This window comes from Daucus carota, chromosome 6, assembly GCF_001625215.2.
Source record: "Daucus carota subsp. sativus chromosome 6, DH1 v3.0, whole genome shotgun sequence".
Lineage (NCBI taxonomy): Eukaryota > Viridiplantae > Streptophyta > Magnoliopsida > Apiales > Apiaceae > Daucus > Daucus carota.
The window spans coordinates 32,231,532-32,249,931 of NC_030386.2; the positions used below are offsets into that span (position 1 = coordinate 32,231,532).

Below are 18,400 nucleotides of genomic sequence, written 5' to 3' on the forward strand. Positions count from 1 at the left end.
TATATAAAATAAATCCGATTTTCACACCGATTAATCCTTCCGATTAATCTCCGATTTCCGATTAATCCCTGAATCGGTAACTCAACCGATTTGGTCTGATTCCCGATTTCTGTAACACTGATTATATTCAAACAATTTTTTTTAAAAAAATTGTTATAATTTTAAACATACAAATATCAAAATATTAATTTGTATAAAATATAACTGAAAGTTATACTTTTAATTATTCATTTGCTTTCAAAACAATTTAATTAAAAAATATAAAATGTTTTACTTTCAAAACATTTCATTTACTAATAATCTAATTCATTTACTAATAATTTACTTTCAAAACAATTTAATTATAAAATATTTTTTATTATTTAAAATATATATATATATATTTAAATAAAATTATCCTTTTAATTAAAATATGAGATCAAATTATTATCTCAATTAAAATTGGAGTAGCCAGATACAGATTAAATGCCGATTTGCTCGTAGTTGTAATATATGACATTATATACTTATATATAATAAGCGTAAGGGAGATAATTTGGTCGCACGGTCACATGGTTTAAAAGCTTATTATCCGTTGGAACGTATATTGAACAAATAAGTACCGTTAGATCAGAACAAAATTAACTTCTAATTCTATAAGGCAACTGATATCTACTTGCATGTTTATAATTCCTTTTCTGAATTCAAAACAAATTCTGTCTTTCACATGTTTATAATTTTTTCAATCCAAAACAAATATTTCCTACCAACTTTAATTATAGAATCATATAAATCGCACCGTCACAAAATTATTTTTATCTAATATATTTTAAAATTAATAAGCCGGGTATTTTCATCCAAAATAAATATTTCCTACCAGTTTTAATTGTAGAATCATATAAATCGCACTGTCACAAAATTATTTATATCAAATATATTTTAAAATTAGTAAGCCAAATTTAAATCATATTATAATAATTCTAATATAAAATACATTTATAAATATAATTTAATGGGATTGACGTCACATATTCTACTCAATATATATTAAAATTTGATAAAAAAATTTTAATACTTTGGCATGATACATAAGAGAAAAGGAATGGCTTGATTACAATAGTTTATTTGAAGCCATTAATGACTCTGTGAAGGTGTATTTTATACATCGTCATTGTCGGATGATCCAACATGTGTAACCAGTTTTTTATTACAGAAACAAGTCTGAAAAGTAGAACCTATATATATTTTATAATAGTTTTGACTTACAAACAAATCATAATTTCAAATTTTATTTAATTGAAAATTTTAATTTATTACTTATAAATTAAATTCTTTCACACCACTTACAATATATTTAAAAAGTTTATAGATAATTAAAAAGTTCCCGTGCCTTGCATGGTTATAAGCTAGTATAATGAAGATACATAAATTGTTTTTTCAAAGGGAAAATAGATTTTTTTGCCACCCAACTTATTATTTGTTTAGAAACCTACCACTGAACTATAATTTTTTTCTTTTTTGTCACTAATGTTAGGTTCAGACTTTTTTTTGTCACTAACGTTAGGTTCGGATTTGATTATTAACACTATGTTATTTTTTTAGCATTATTAAAATATAGTATTAGTCTGCAATATAATGGCGATCTGATATGTGTTTATATCTTTATATGTAGTGTCCTAGGTAGTTTATCTTGGAGAACGAGAGTTGGACACGCATTTTGAGACTCCAAAAAATTTCAAAAATTATTTTATTTTATTTTTTCTGAATAAAATTTAATGTTGGTTTTTTTCCCGTAAAAAAACGTTGGATTTTTTTGTCCCTAACGCTATGGTGATATGATTAATTTGATTATTAACAATATGTTATTTTTTTAGCATTATAAAAACATAGTGGTAGTCTGCAATATTATGGTGATATGATATGTGTCTATAACATTATATACACTCATCTATATGTCCCCAAGCTAGTTTACCTTGAAGTACGAGAGTTTAACAAGCATTTTAAGAACCTAAAAAATTTAGTTTTATAAATTATTTTAAGACTCCACAAAAATATAGTATCACTTGACTTTATAGTTCTTTACCACTACTTGTCACGTATTTTAAGGTTCTCATTTTTTATAAATATAGTTCCATAAGTTAATTTTGAGATTTCCTTTCTGAGTAAAAAAATCTGTACTCTCGTCCTCCAAGATAAACTACCTAAGACACATATGGCGTACTACATATAAAGATATAGATCACCATTATATTGCAGAGTGCTGAAAAATTGATTTCCGCAAAATATCGTTTAGATGGTCGGAAAATTTAAATAAAAGTCTGATTTTAATTAAATATAATAAAATTTCCCAAAATGCCCCTGCAAAAATTAACGGTAACGGCCAAATGCAATTAACTCTAAAAAGATTAACATAGTGTTAGTAATTAAATCCGAACCTAACTTTAGTGACAAAAACAAAATCCGAACCTAACGTTAGTGGCAAAAAAGAAAAAAATTATAGTTCAGTGGTAGGTTTCTAAACAAATAATAAGTTGGGTGGCAAAAAAATCTATTTTCCCTTTTTCAAATAAAGAAAACATAGATTAATTCTTATGCGGTCACAATAACTATATATATTATTTGTGTATCTCAGCTATATCGTAAACAAGTGACTGAAATAATACTCGACTGAAAAAAGTTTGGCTAAATCCTTTTTATATTATACATAAACTGTAAAAAATAAAAATAATAAAATATTCATTCACCGGAACCCGGAGGATGCGTCTGCATGCTATTTTAAAATTTTAAAATTACTAACTACATATTTTTGTTTTGTTCAAATTATTGGCGACGGTGCATCCCGCATACAAAACCGAAACAATCTCTGGATAAGCCTGCTAGTATAAACACCTAAATGCACCGTCATTTGCATTTCTATCTCACGCGCCGACCCAGTGAGAATCAATTATTTCCACAATCACCACGTGGCAGTCCAAACGCTACGTGTTTATTTTACAGCTAGCGAAATATAGTACGTGTCACAACCACGATGCCTCTAAATAGCTTAGTCTCCAACTAGCGCTTGTATATAATACATTTCCTCATCGACCAAGCATCACATTCATAGAAACACAATTCAGTGTCTTCCATTAGCACTACAAAATCTTCACATACAGCGAGATATATAAATATATATTGTAATTAGAAAATAATATTTTGTGATTAATCGAAAAAGATGGCGTCGAGAAAAGATGAGAGAGCTGAAAAGGAAGAGAGGGCTCAGGCTGCCGCAGAGCTGGCTGCTAAGGAGCTGAGGGATGTGAATCAGGATAGAGAGCGGGGTATTAAAGTGGTGGAGCATAAAGAAGAAGTTAGTGGCGGTCCTGGTGTTATTGGGAGCATTTTGAAGTCTGTTCAGGGGACTTTGGGCCAGGCTAAGGAGGTTGTGGTGGGAAAGGCTCATGATACTGCGGAGGTTTCGAGGGAGAACACTGATTATGCTTATGATAAGGGGAGAGAAGGGGGAGATGTAGCTGCGCAGAAGGCGGAGGAGGCCAAGGAGAAGGCGAAGATGGCTAAGGATACTACTACGGGGAAGGCGGGTGAGTACAAGGATTATACGGCTCAGAAGGCCGAGGAGGCTAAGGAGAAGGCGGCTCAGAAGGCCGAGGAGGCTAAGGAGAAGGCGGCTCAGAAGGCCGAGGAGACTAAGGAGAAGGCGGCTCAGAAGACCGAGGAGGCTAAGCAGAAGGCTGGTGAGTATAAGAATTATACTGCTCAGAAGGCGGGGGAGGCTAAGGATACTACTCTGGGGAAGGCGGGTGAGTATAAGGATTATGCCGCTCAGAAGGCGGCTGAGGCTAAGGATACAGCCGCTCAGAAAGCGGCTGAGGCCAAGGAAAAGACGGGTGAGTATAAGGATTATGCCGCTCAGAAGGCGGCTGAGGCTAAGGATACTACGGCTCAGAAAGCAGCTGAGGCTAAGGATACTACCATGGGGAAGGCTGGTGAGTATAAGGATTATGCCGCTCAGAAGGCGGCTGAGACTAAGGATGCTACTATGCAGAAAACCGGCGAGTACAAGGACTATGCTGCGCAGAAGGCGGCAGAGACTAAAGATGCTACTATGGAGAAGGCCAAGGAGTACAAGGATTATGCCGCTCAGAAGGCGGCTGAGGCTAAGGATACTACTATGCAGAAAACCGGTGAGTACAAGGACTATGCTGCGCAGAAGGCAGCAGAGACTAAAGATGCTACTATGGAGAAGGCCAAGGAGTATAAGGACTACACGGCGCAGAAGGCTGCGGAAACTAAGGATGCCACCATGGAGAAGGCTAAAGAGGCCAAGGATACTACGGTGCAAAAAACTGGCGAGTACAAGGACTATGCGGCGGAGAAGGCCAAGGAAGGGAAGGATGTGACGGTGGAGAAGGCCAAGGAAGGGAAAGACACCACTGTTGGAAAGATGACCGAGTTGAAAGATTCAGCTGCGGATGCGGCAAGGAAAGCCATGGATATGTTTCTTGGCAAGAAAGAGGAAGTGAAAGGCAAGGCCGGAGAGACTGCTGAGGCAGCCAACGTCAGTGACTAATACCTGTTATTTTCTTCTACTTCAATTTGAATGATTGAATAATAATTATATTTATGCATATACAAAGATTTTTTTTCATTTTGCTAATTGAGGGGCTGTATGATGTAGGAAAAATACGAGGACACTGAATTCGCTGCTAGAAAGAAAATGGAGGAATTGAAGTTGCAAGAAGAGGGTGTAAAAGATGAAGCTAAACAAAGGGCCGAGGCTGATAGAGAAACTGCTGGTGATAGGTGAGCTAACTAGATTAATCTAAGCTTAAATTAGTTAGTTGCAAGAGCCATGTTCATGAATATGTGTAGTTCTTATCAGATATTGATGCAATATTTGTGTGTAAATGACCTGACAGGGGGAGCGCAGCAAAGGGCACAATATTTGGTGCCATGGGTAGTGTAAAGGATGCAATTGTGGGGAAATTGACAATGCCTAGCGATGTTGTTAAAGACAAGCAGCAGCAGGAAGCAGTGATTAAAGTAGACGAAACGAGGCCGGGAGCGGTGGCGGAGGCTCTCAAGGCAGCAGATCAGATGCATGGTCAGGCATTCAACGATGTGGGGAAGATGGGAGATGAGGAGGTTATTGTGGAGCGCAAGGAGACGAGGCAGGGGAAAATGTAGAGGAGAATGCAATGCAGCACTCTCAGTTACCAACAATGGGGTTTTTGTTCTGTTGTCAAACTTGTGTTTATTACAAGTATCATGTTGTGTTAGTATTGTCGTGGCTTCGTAATTGTGTGGGCATTTGTTGACTGCAAATTTGCTTTCTTGGTATTGTATGTTTGTTCTGATGGTTTCCGCATGTGTTATATGTAAATATGATTCCTGTTTCCAGCTCGCCGTGTGGCAAAATCAAAACCTCAAGTTATGGAACTTGGGAAATAATATTTTTTGTTTTCTGGCTTTGCTCAAGTGGTAAATGAAACACCAATGAAATACAACAAAATTAACGAAGTATAAGCTTCTACTATGCAGAATAGACATTTGTATACATGCAACTAGTGTGCAAACTTAGCAAACTTTTTGACCTTCTGGGCTCCGTGGTCTTCAGTTGTAAACAAATTTACCAGAATGCATCGTATACTGTTATTGTGATGAGTCATTCTTTCTGTTTATAACGAATTCATATACAGGAAAATAATTTACCTCGAATATATGATCGAGACCAGGTGAAAGGCACAATAGCCACGGTAAAGAATGGCCGCCGACCCAGTTGTTTCTCGCTTTGTTAGGGAAGTTTATTTATATCTATGTTTTGAGGATTTTCTTAGTAAGAAAGAAGATAAGTAAAAATAATACAAATCCAACACCCTTTTATTTTAAAACTAGTGAAAATGGCCGCGCTTCGCCGCGGCGCTATTAATTTTTTATAAATTTTGATATGAATTAATATTATAATTATATAAAAGTTATTTTTAGTCATGTTCCCGTTAAACATATTATTAATAAAAAAATTGTAATTATGTCAAAATTTGTTTAAGTGGCCCTCCATCAAACACAATACTAAAAAAAATTATAATATAGATACTAAATATAATAATATAATAATATAGATAGAATTAGTTTGAGCCGCTCTCTTGTCAAACACAATACTATTAACAAAAAATTATTATATAGATATTAGTTTGAGTCGTCTTACCGTCAAATACAATACTAATAAAAATTATTATAATCATGATAAAGTTAAATATTATAATTGGATAAAATTTATGTTAGCCGCTATTCTGTCAACATAATACTAATTGAAAATTTATATTATTTAGATAAAAATTAATTTGGGCCGCTATCCCCTCAAACACAATACTAATCAAGAATCTTTTTAGAAATTTTGACGAATTAATATTATAATTGCATAAAAATTAGTTTGAGTCATGTTCCCATTAAACATATCATTAATAAAAAAATATTTGACCCACCCTCCAATCAAAGACAATATTAATCAATAATTATTATAATTATGATAAAATTAAATATAATAATATAGATAAAATTAGTTTGAGTCGCCCTACCGTCAAACACAATCCTAATAAAATTAATTATAATTATGATAAAGTTAAAGATTATAATTGGATAAAAATTATTTTAAGCTGTGGTCCCGTTTTAATTAAAAAAAATATATTATAACTTAGATAAAAAATTATTTTAGCCGCTTTCTCGTCAAACATAATACTAATAGAAAATTTATTATTATTTAAATAAAAATTAATTTGGGTCTCCTTCTCTCAAACACAATACTAATCGAGAATCATGTAAATTATGATAAAATTATAACTATAATTGGATAAATATATCTAATTCCATAATATTCAGCTATATATTTTTCTTTAAGATTCTTCTTTCTTAATTGTTTAGAATTATCTCTCTTTTCTTTTAAGATTCCTATTTCTTAACTACTTAGAATTTCATAGATTTTGGTCATTATATTTTTTTTAAATTCATATTTCTTAACTACTTAGAATTACATCTCTTTTACGATTATTATTTTTAGCCACTTTACCTATTTTCTCTCAAAAAATTAGAAAAATCAAACGGAAAGTTTCTAGAGACTCCACACATCCTGTCAAGAATCATTTACATTATGATAAAATTATAACTATAATTAGATAAATATATCAAATTTCCTAACTACTAATTAGAATTAGATTATAAATTTTATAACTTCCGGAAATAAGATTTGTATTTATTTTATAATTGTCATTTAGAATAAATTGAATCCTACTCCTTTTATGATTCATAAATAAAGAAAAAATTGTATTATCTTTGCAATCTTCTAACAAAAAGAATTGTATTATCTTCCCGATCCTTTTACCTTTACTTGAACCAAATATTTAGATTTCAATTTTATTTTCTATTAAAAGTTTAGTTGAGAAAATTATAAGACTGACCTGCAATATAATTAGATAAGGAGTATTTTCAGATTAAAGTTGAATTAGTGCTTTAGGTTTTATATATAGACAGAAGAACACAGTGATATGTGAAGTTAACTCCATGGACAGTGTGTTGAGTTATAAGACTAAATTAAGAATAAGAATTTTACGTATTAGCTAACAAATTTTAAATATAAATAATATTTTATTTATGATCGGTAATTGTTGTTAGTTGAGTAAATATAATCCTATCCCTTTTATGATTACTGAATAAGAAAAAAATTGTACTTAGAATCCAATAACAAAAGAATTCTATTACATTTAGAATTCTCTAAACTGATTTTTTGAATTATAATTATATTTTATCATCGAAATTTAAGAAAAATCAGAAGACTGAATCGAACAATTTAGAGACGCCCGCATCCTCCTTTATATATATATATTGACTAGTGAAAAAAGCCGCGCTTCGCGGCGGCGTTATAAATTTTGATACGAATTAATATTATAATAATATAAAAATTATTTTGAGTCATCTTCGCGTTAAACATATGACTAATAAAAATATATTATAATTAGTATAAAAATTTGTTTAAGTGGTCATCCTGTCAAACACAATACTAATAATTAAATAGTTCGAACTGCCCTCCCGTCAAAGACAATATTAATCCATAATTATTATTTTTACGATAAAATTAAATATTATAATTTAGTTCAAAATTAGTTTGAGCCGCATTCTTGTCAAACACAATACTTATAACAAAACATTATAATTTATATATTAGTTTGAGTCGCCTCACTATCAAACACAATACTAATAAAAATTATTCTAATTATGATAAAATTAAAGATTATAATTGGATAAAAATTATTTTAGCCACTTTCCCGTCAAACATAATACTAATAGAAAAAAATATTATTATTTAGATAAAAATTAGTTTGAGCCGCCTCCCGTGGCCGTCAAACACAATACTAATTAAGAATCAATAATAAAATCAATGTATGATTCCTATTTATATATCCTATTTTATTTGTTAATTATTTTTATTTTATGATTTTTATTTATTAGTCAAAAATTATTATTCTTTTATGGTTCTAATTTTTTTGCTATTAGTTTATTTTAATAATTATTATCTTTACAATCCTTTATTTTCTATTCGAAATTTAAGAAAATTATAAGACTAAATCGAAATAAAAATTGTACATATTACCTTGCAAATCTTAAATATAAATTGTATTTTATCTATAATTGTTAGTTTAAATAAATATAATCCTATTCCTTTTAGTATTTTTAAATAAAAAAAATTGTATTATCTTTGGAATCCAAAAAGAAAAGGATTGTATTAACTCTTGAAATCCTTGAACCTGATTTTTTAAATTATAATTACATTTTCTATCCGAAATTTAAGAAAATTATAAGAAAAGAATTTTATTATTTTTAGAATCCAATAAAAAAAGAATTGATTTACCTTTAAGATCCTTGAACTTGAATTTTTGAATTATAATATTATTTTCTATTCGAAATTCAAGAAAATTATAAAATTGAATCGAACTATTATCGAGATCGGTTGTAAGTTCATGCATACTATTTGAATGAGGTTGCGAAGATTTCATGATAAAGATGTTATCTTCTTGATTATTATGGAAGCACGTGATAAGTTTAGCGCTACGAATCTGTTTAAACAATTTGAGATTTCGGAAGATGCTGATTTTTATTTTTTTTAGATATATAATTTGGAAGGAACTAATAAAATAAGATTATAAATTTTATAAATTTTGAAGATAAGAATTATATTTTTTAATTATATGTTCTATAATTGTTAACAGTGTCCCATTCTTCTCGTTAACACTCCTTTCCAATCCAGCGAGACTATAAAAAATTGATTCGATAGCTCTAAAAATATCAGAACAAAAGATAATAGACAAATGAGATACATGCAGTGCCAAACTTAAAAAACTAACTTTCATTAATGAGATTAATCAAAAGAGACTTCGAAGATTCTTTTTAAATCTAGGCGAATAAAAATAAAAAAATTAGATAATAAAAGATAAATTTCTACGATCTTAGTCGTGTTGTCTTATAACTTTTAACAAAAAAAACCGAATTCTTCTTCTCTTTAAACTCATATACCTTTTATACATTTTAGAACCTGATAAGAAAAGAATTGTATTGAGTTTAGAATCTTTGAATCTGAATTTTTTAATTATAATTATATTTTCTGTCCAAAATTTAAAAAGATTTATAAGGCTGCAATTATATTATGACTTGCTCAGACGGCTGCTATTATTTACTATATTATTTTATTGTAATTGTAATATCTTTCCCCTGATCAGTCTCAACTCTCGAAGGATCGAATCGCAAGAACATCTAGTAACGCATGTTTAAATTTGTACCAAGACCATGGAAATTGTATAGAAGATTTTGTTTAAAATTTCAAGTAAAATCAACAAACATGGCGGAAATAAGAATTGTACTTCTTGAATAATTTGTATATTAATGTATCAATGAAAAATAAAAATTGCTTACCTTTATGACTCTTATTTGAATCCAATAAGAAATAGAATTGTATTATCTTTAGAATTATATTAAACATGATTGTTTGAATTATAATTTATTTTCAATCCAAAATTTTAGAAAAATCAGAAAACTGAATCGAACAATTCTAGAGACGCCCGCATCCTCCTTTATATATATATATTGACTAGCCTTTAACCCGTGCGAAGCACAGGCGGATATATAGTTCGTAATTTATTATTTATAACTTAAATTTTAACATCATTTTATTAGTATTTTAGTATTAATGAATTAAATTTTAATTAAATTATATTATTCAACTAACTATATTTTCTCCCGATTACTTAAAAATGGACAAACCCATATATATATATATATTAGGATTTTAGTACATTTAATCCGAATTTAGTACACGTAGATTTAAAAATAAAAAAAATCAGAAAATTCTAATCTTTTCCAGACATAGCCGATCGTGTAATACCTTTGAAAGATTCAGTAATCTAATCAATCGAATTTCAACGTAATTTTGTAATCTTGATTTTTTTGACAACAATAATTTTAGGATTAGAGTTAGAAAGTGTTATGTAATGGTTATATTGAAATAGAAGAAGTTAAAAAGAGTTATATGAAGGTTCTTATTAAAAAAAGATATTAAAAATTATATATTTATAATTTTATTTATAACATCATTATAATTTTTTTAATAAGATATTATATGATAATGTATTGTTAGGAGTGTTTTTAGTATTTGAAATTGTTTATAATACTAATAGACTTCACATTTGTAGACTTGTAGTACCGAAAGAATTATACGCTTATTATAGTATAATATAGATAGTATAGATGTTGGCTTATTATAGTATAGTATAGATTGATGGTAATCAAATCCTTTATTTACTCTTTCCCAAGTCATACTAAAATTCGTGAGCATGATGTGCAAATTATATTCAATGTCATTTTGACACATTCACCTAGACTCTATTTGAAATTATGTCATGTTGTCCGGAAAATGTCGAATAAAATAATGTTTTTTAAAAAAATTTAATAAATATTCAATAATATCTTTAATATTCTAAATAAATTGTAAATAATAAAATAATATTTCTAATGAGATTTGTAATTGCTTTCATAAAAATCTGAAAAATAAATTTTATAAGATTCTAGAGTAATCTGGTTTTTAAAAATAAATTAGCTTATAAGTTGAGAGTTGTTTATAGAAAACAGACCTGATATGAATATAATTGCAATTTTCTTGTTTATACTTTTTTTTAATAAAAGATTAATACTCCCTCTGTCCCACTTCTTTTGTGTTGTTTGACTTTTTGTGGTCAAATTGACCAAAACTTTGACTGATAATAATTAATTATTTTTACACGATTTTTAAAAATTGAAAAATACATCTTAAAGTAGAATAAATATAGATACCAATAATATATTTTTTGAAATTTTTTCCAATTATTTAATACATGTATATTTCAGTTAAAATTGAGTCAATTTGACCAGAAAAAATCAAACAGGACAAAAGAATTGGAACGGAGGGAGTATATTATATACGGATTAATCATTGCATATTTGCATCTAAGAAATTTCTTAGATTGAGTCTTCGGAAAATGTACTTTATTTTAAATTAAATGATATTATTTGAAGTATAATTTCAAATTTCAATTTTATATGAAAATAAAAAAAATTATGATATGAATATTAAAATTTCAGCTTAAATTCAAGTTATCACCGCTTTATTTGGTTCATTCCATGCTGCATGGGCCCGAGTTCATTCGTTTAGCGTCGTGAAGATTGGGCCTCAACCCCCAATACAAAGATGGCAAGGTGCAATCTAAATGCAATCCAAGCTTGGATGACCTACAAACCAGCAATGGCCCGTGCTCCAACAACCCACTTTATATTTCTTGTTGGATGTCTGGTAGCTGATTCAACGACCACAACAATTTTTTTCAGTAGAAGCGTGAATTGTTCAATAAAACGGCATATGATTTGTTTAAAATGTATCCACGTCATAGAAAAAACACTTTCGTTGACGAGAGACACTGATAGTCATACTTAATATTTCTCATTATATATTTTTTTTCCACTATTCCGCATATACTTTAATACTACTTCTATAAAATATAGAATTATTGCTTATTTTTAAGATTTTACATTATTTTGCTGAATAAAAATTTAAATGTTAAATTTTTATTAAAAAAAAATTAAAAATAAATTATAATTTTTTTAAATAATTATAAATGTAATTAGTCGACGAAAGGGCGTATTGGTTATACATTTCGTTGAGGGGCTGGATGCAGTGAATGCTGGTGATCGAGTTGTTTAAACATGTTACATGTGAGGGATTCAGTATTTCAGTCTCTCATCTTGTGCAGTTGTATATTAGTAACTTTTTGACTGTGTAATTGAATTATTAGACTGCCTTGCCAAATACTCCCCCTGCCAGGATCCTTCGCCCTGCCACAACTTTATGCATAGTTCCGAAATCTGTCCCTGACGAGTGACGGCACATGAACTTGCATATGATACGTTTCAGGTCTCCGTTTCCTTTACCATTTCAATGAATTTACGATAATCTAGACGCATGTGTTGTCCGCCTATATTTAGTGATCAGTTAGGACCACGCCCCGTAGGGGTGAGCAAAAAAAACCGAAAAACCGAAACCGAGCCGAAAAACCGAAAAACCACACCGAAAAAAACCGAAACCGAGAAAAACCGAAAAAAACCGTAGCCTAACCGAACCGACGGTTAACCGAACCGACGGTTACGGTTTTACCCCAATAACCGAACCGAGAAACCGAACCGCTAATATTATTTTAAAATATTTAATATATATATATATATATATATATATATATTGAAATCATATTATTTTAAAATATTTAATATATATATTTATTTATTCTATATAGATTTATGTGCTACTAACTATATACATTTATATTTTTTTTAATAGATGATTAGTGCATTATTGATTACTAGTTATCGATTCCCTTGTATCAAGATGGGGTCTACAGGTCAGGTTTCATCCGATTATTGTCACCATTTGCCAATGTGTGGTAACAAAGCTAATGTGTGGTAACAAAAAATGTAGTCTAGTCCCTGTGTCTTGAGTTTTCAAGTTTTACAAGAAAAAGTTTGTTCAATCTTGCCATTATTTTAACGATTTAATATCAATATGTTCACTGCCTTTAATTAATTTTTGCACTGTTAATATGACTTTTATAATTTTTATCGATGTTAATATGATATTTATAATTTTTTATTAGCATGATATTCAAGAGAATAAACTATTAAATTTGAAAACCGAAAAAAACCGAAACCGACAAACGGTTAACCGAACCGAAAAAAACCGTTCCGAACGGTTCGGTTACGGTTAATACCTAGAAACCGAACCGAACCGACATACACGGTTTGGTAACGGTTTTTGGTAAAAACCGAACCGAACCGACCCGTGCACACCCCTAACGCCCCGCATCTTTAGTGTACATGCTGCATGTGACAGGTGCTCGCACCATGCAGATCTATGGTCCGAATTTGCAATTAATCAAATGAGATAATGGAGTGTTATTCAACTTAATAATTAACAGCAGGCATTAAGCTAGAAAATAATGGATGTCACGCACGATTGGCAGATTGGCGGCCATGTGGCCATGTTGATTATATACCGGACATCGATCCAAGGCTACTCTTTCATTCCATGTTTTACATGTGACATTGTGAGGCGGACTAGGAGAGGAATTAACAATTTAACATGATCTGGCGGGGTTGGAAAATGGTATTTAAGCAATAACTGAATATGATAATTGAATATATTTTTGAAAGAAGTATTCAATTAGTGAGAAGTTAAATTTGTATTTTGTTTGTATACAAGGGCATAAGTTCCTACAGGGAGTTACAGAAATTTATATTTCACTAATCAATATTGATTAAATAACTCCATCAAATACTGCTTTCTACTGTATGAATTACAATTTTCTACATATTTAAATGTTAACCGTGTAGCCCATTTAATTTATAAATCAGTTAAAATTGGTCAGAATATTAGTTATTTTATAACTGCTTTTCCGGCCAAACTTGTAAATAGTATAAATAATTTACATCTGTGCATTTAGAGGCCGTTCGTCGCAGTTTAAAAAGGTGACTGTTTGTTTAAAAAAATTAAAGAAAAAGATTAGAAGTGGTAAGTGAATTTGACTTATAAGTTATTAAATGTCTGGATTATTTATTGATAAGTCAATTGATTATTTGGCCATTTTAATTTATAAATTAAGAAAAAAAATCAAAATATTAAAATGCAAGAAACTTAATTAATAAATAAAATTGGTTAAACATTAAAATCTAGAAAATTCATGATAAAATGGATAATTTTAAGACTTCATGTTCGTTCTCAGAGCTGTTTCTCTCCATTGCATTCACAACATTGACACTCCACTGGGCAATGTATAAATGTAGCTGCTATGAAGTTTCCTTATTCGTCGTTTATATAGAAGTAGACGTATCTAATTCGAATACGAGCACTTCCTTTGTTCTTGTCATTTACCGAATTTTACATATTTTTCTCAACAAGCTGAATCAAATATATCAATTATTAACGCTTACAAGGGTCCAGAAATTGCGTTGCCACTTGAGACTGGTGTGGATCTTTTCAGTTGTAGGTTTACTATTTCAATCTATGTGCGGAAATATATTAAATATTACGAAAAAAAACTTAATTTCATGTTTTGTGAATATCAAGATATGTAATTGATCTCTGTAAAAGTAGATTAAATATATCGAAAACATATATGCTTGCGGCGGTTTCGAAACTCTGCAGGTTTACCTGTCCAAATGTAAAAAATGAATTAACAATTATGCTTTATGCATATATACTTATTTAAAGTCGCACAGACCGAAGAGGTATCTAAGACCACATCAGAATGGGCTAAGGGATGCTAGAGCCCCCTAAACTCGAAAAAATAATGTATATTTTTTTTAGTCTCAATTAGTGTGATGTCAGTATAATTTTTTTTAGCCCCCGCTGAATTATAAATGTCATAGAGAGAGACTTATTGGGAAAAAAGGAAAAGAAAAGGCACTTCGTCTAAAAAGAGTCTAATTAACAAATACATTCAAACTGAGAGCAATTCCAACAAACTCCTCAACTTTTCTCTAAAAATAATATAAACAATCAACTCTTAACTATTAAGAAGTAAACTATTCAATATCTCCAACAATATTTCCTACATGCGCTCTCTATCTATGTCTGCTAGGAGATTGTTGGAGTTCATTTCATATCCATATTTTTCAAATTTAGGCTAAAAAGCCCATATGAAGAATCTTTTATACATGCTCTCATAAGTTATACGCATACATTGACACTACCCAGAGTTCTTTTGATGAAAATTTTCTTTGCAATTACTAATGATTTGTCATAATTACAACAAAGAACTCGAAATATTATAAATGCTATGATAATGTTTCGAAATATGAAAATTAAATTGCAGCTATTAAAAGAGAAAGAATGGAGACATTTTTAGAAGATTTTCAGTGTTATAAAACTTGTTTACTGACCTTTTTATTTAACAGTTTATTGATCTTATTTCCCAAGAGATGGATAACCGTTTTACGGAAGGAAATATAGAGTTACTATTTTATATTTGCTCTTTGGATCCTAGGAATTAATTTTCTGCCTTGCACAATCATATTAAATATAGTAAGTCTCTAAAATAATTTTCAGAATTCAGTTTTCTGTTCAAAAGTTCCTGCATTCCCTTCCCCATCTTCATCTTTGTTTTCATTTTTTATTAGTTTGTTTCTCTTTCTTTGTCAGAATTTGAAAAGTTTTAGATAAAAAAGAGTAAAGTACTGGTGGAGGTGAAATATAGATATACAGTGTAACCGCATATTTGGGGGCTTGATTGTAGCCCTATACCCATTTTGAGGCTCCGGATGGAAGATGGATTTTAGTAAAAAGTAAGATATTTCTTCAAATATTTGAAGATGGGGATCCCATTGGGAATGCTCTAGGAGCCTCTCCAATGAGGTTAGTTATAATTCTTAGCTAAATTAGATGTGTAAGACATTATGTAAAATTGTAATTAGGGATGGGCATTCACCCCTCCCCGCTCGACCCCGATCCGATCCCCGCCCCGTTCGGGTCGGGGATTCGGGGAATTTTTCGGGGTCGGGGCGGGGATCGGGGAAAGTTTTATAAAAGATTCGGGGATCGGGGCGGGGTCGGGGATTGGTGTCTCCCCACCCCGATCTCCGACCCCGATCGTATATATATATATATAAATAATATATTTATAAATATATATATTATAATAAATATATTATTAAAAATAGATAGCTTTTATAATATAATTAAAATTAAAAAATAATCTTTATTTTTATTGATTGATTATTAGTATATTGTGATACAATATATATATATTATAATTTTAAATTGTTATTTATTTATATTATAAATCAATTTTAATATAATTTGATGTTGAAAATATAAGATAATATTATTTTATTAGGAGTTAGTAGTTTATTTTTTAATAAAAAGTATATTATAAATTATAAAATTATTAATTTTTATTAAAAAATAAAATTCCCTGAAGCCCCGCGGGGATCCCCGTTACCCGTTCGGGTCGGGGATCGGGGAGGAAAATAATCCCCGTTCGGGGTTCGGGGCGGGGTCGGGGATGGATATTGTATTCGGGGATCGGGGTCGGGGATTGCACTCCCCGCCCCCGAAATGCCCCCGTGCCCATCCCTAATTGTAATAAAGTGTGTTTCGACGGTAATAACTATATTGATCGGTTATAATTTAAAAATAATATATTATTGATTGTTATAAATAAAATAAATCATTTCAGTACAGAAATAAATGATGTGTAATATTTCTACAGATGTCATATAGAGTATGGCTCAATTTATAAATAAGACATGAGAATGATTGGAATACCTATTTTTTATATTTTTGATATAGTAATTCATTTTTCACCTAAAGACATTTTACGATTAGAATTGTTGGACTAAACCGTATAAAATTTGGATTCACATCCTAAAATTTGAATCTTGGTATATTCACCAGGGCAACTTCGTATATACATCATTGATTTTAACATCGACACAAGATGCGGGTGGTATTGAAAATATATTTTTATGATAAGTTTTCATTAAATTGAGATATGAATTTCTTTAATCAAATTATTCAATAAGTTAAAGAAAAACACTAATTAAAGAATAATTTAAATTTAATACAGAAACCGCCGCTAAAATTTTTCGGTACAAAAACAGAAAATATATAAAAATTAAAATTGTTGGTTAACACCTACCTCCCGAGTTATAAATGAAGGGGAAAGTAAGTGTATAAATGAGTCGGAAAGTCAGTGAATATGAAGTGAAGTTACAGAACTTTTCGCTGCTATTTGTGCCGTCTGAGTTGTTTAAAAAGATGAAAGCAAATGCAAATAAATGCATTTTTAATATAGTTTTACTTCAAAACTTTCACTTCAAATATGAGACGCAAATATATATTTACGTCAGTTCATTTGCCTCTATAATAAACTTAGGAGCAAACCCTAAAATTATATCAATACTTCAAATTTTCTGCAAAAACAATGGTACGGATATAATAGAAGTCTGTAACTAAGAGTAAGTCCAATAATGTCGTACCAGATATTTTATAAATATAATAAAATATAAAGTTCTAGTGATTGAAGACATGATTTTTGTATATTAACTCCAACAATATGTATTATAATTATGCCTTATTATTATTATAATATTATATTTGAATTATAAATGGAGGGAATTGAAAAGATGAGAGAGAACAAGATGTGTAAAAAGTGAGAGAAATAAATTTTTTTATTGATAAAAGTGAAATAGAACACGTTTAGTAATGTCTTAAAAATAAGACGCTTAGAGCATCTGCAAGAACCTTTTCATTTAGGCTCCTAACTTGGGATTTGAGGAGGAGAGGAGAAATGTTGCTCCAAGAGAATCACTAAGTGCCTCTTGTTTCTCTCTTCTCTCTCCTCAAGGTTAATAGCCACTACATTGCTCTTATCTTATTTTTTCACAATAAAAAAATCTTTCCCTCCAATTTACCTCCATCTTTCTTTCTCTTTTGTTATAATGGAGCCCAATATATGAATAAAATATGAAATAGAGAACAGATGTAGAGAGTATTACACTCTTAATTTTGTCCTAAATTGTTAAGAGCCGCATTTTTTATATTATATTTAGGAGCCAACAAGGAGGCTCTTGAAGATGCTCTTATCTTTAAAACACCACTAAAATATTGTTGGAACACTCATTTTGAAACACTTAATTTAGGGGACACTCAGGTTTACTCCAACTCCAACATCATAATCAGACTGAAATTAGGATCTTAATTATTTCCATGGCATCACCGCTGAAAATTTAATCCGTAGCCTTATAGTTGTCCTTCCCTCTTTTTTTTTTTTTGACAGACTTCTTTCTGTATTTATGCACA

At 30.2% G+C, this 18,400-nt stretch overlaps 1 protein-coding gene across 1 annotated transcript; it reads left to right on the plus strand.

Moving 5' to 3' along the window:
- The first annotated feature begins 3,061 nt into the window (after positions 1-3,061).
- On the plus strand, positions 3,062-5,449 carry LOC108225384 (embryonic protein DC-8). The gene is made up of 3 exons (XM_017400231.2): positions 3,062-4,537; positions 4,658-4,782; positions 4,899-5,449. Exons 1-3 carry the CDS (start codon positions 3,194-3,196, stop codon positions 5,164-5,166), a joined length of 1,737 nt encoding a protein of 578 aa, XP_017255720.2. The 5' UTR covers positions 3,062-3,193; the 3' UTR covers positions 5,167-5,449.
- Positions 5,450-18,400: the final 12,951 nt, after the last annotated feature.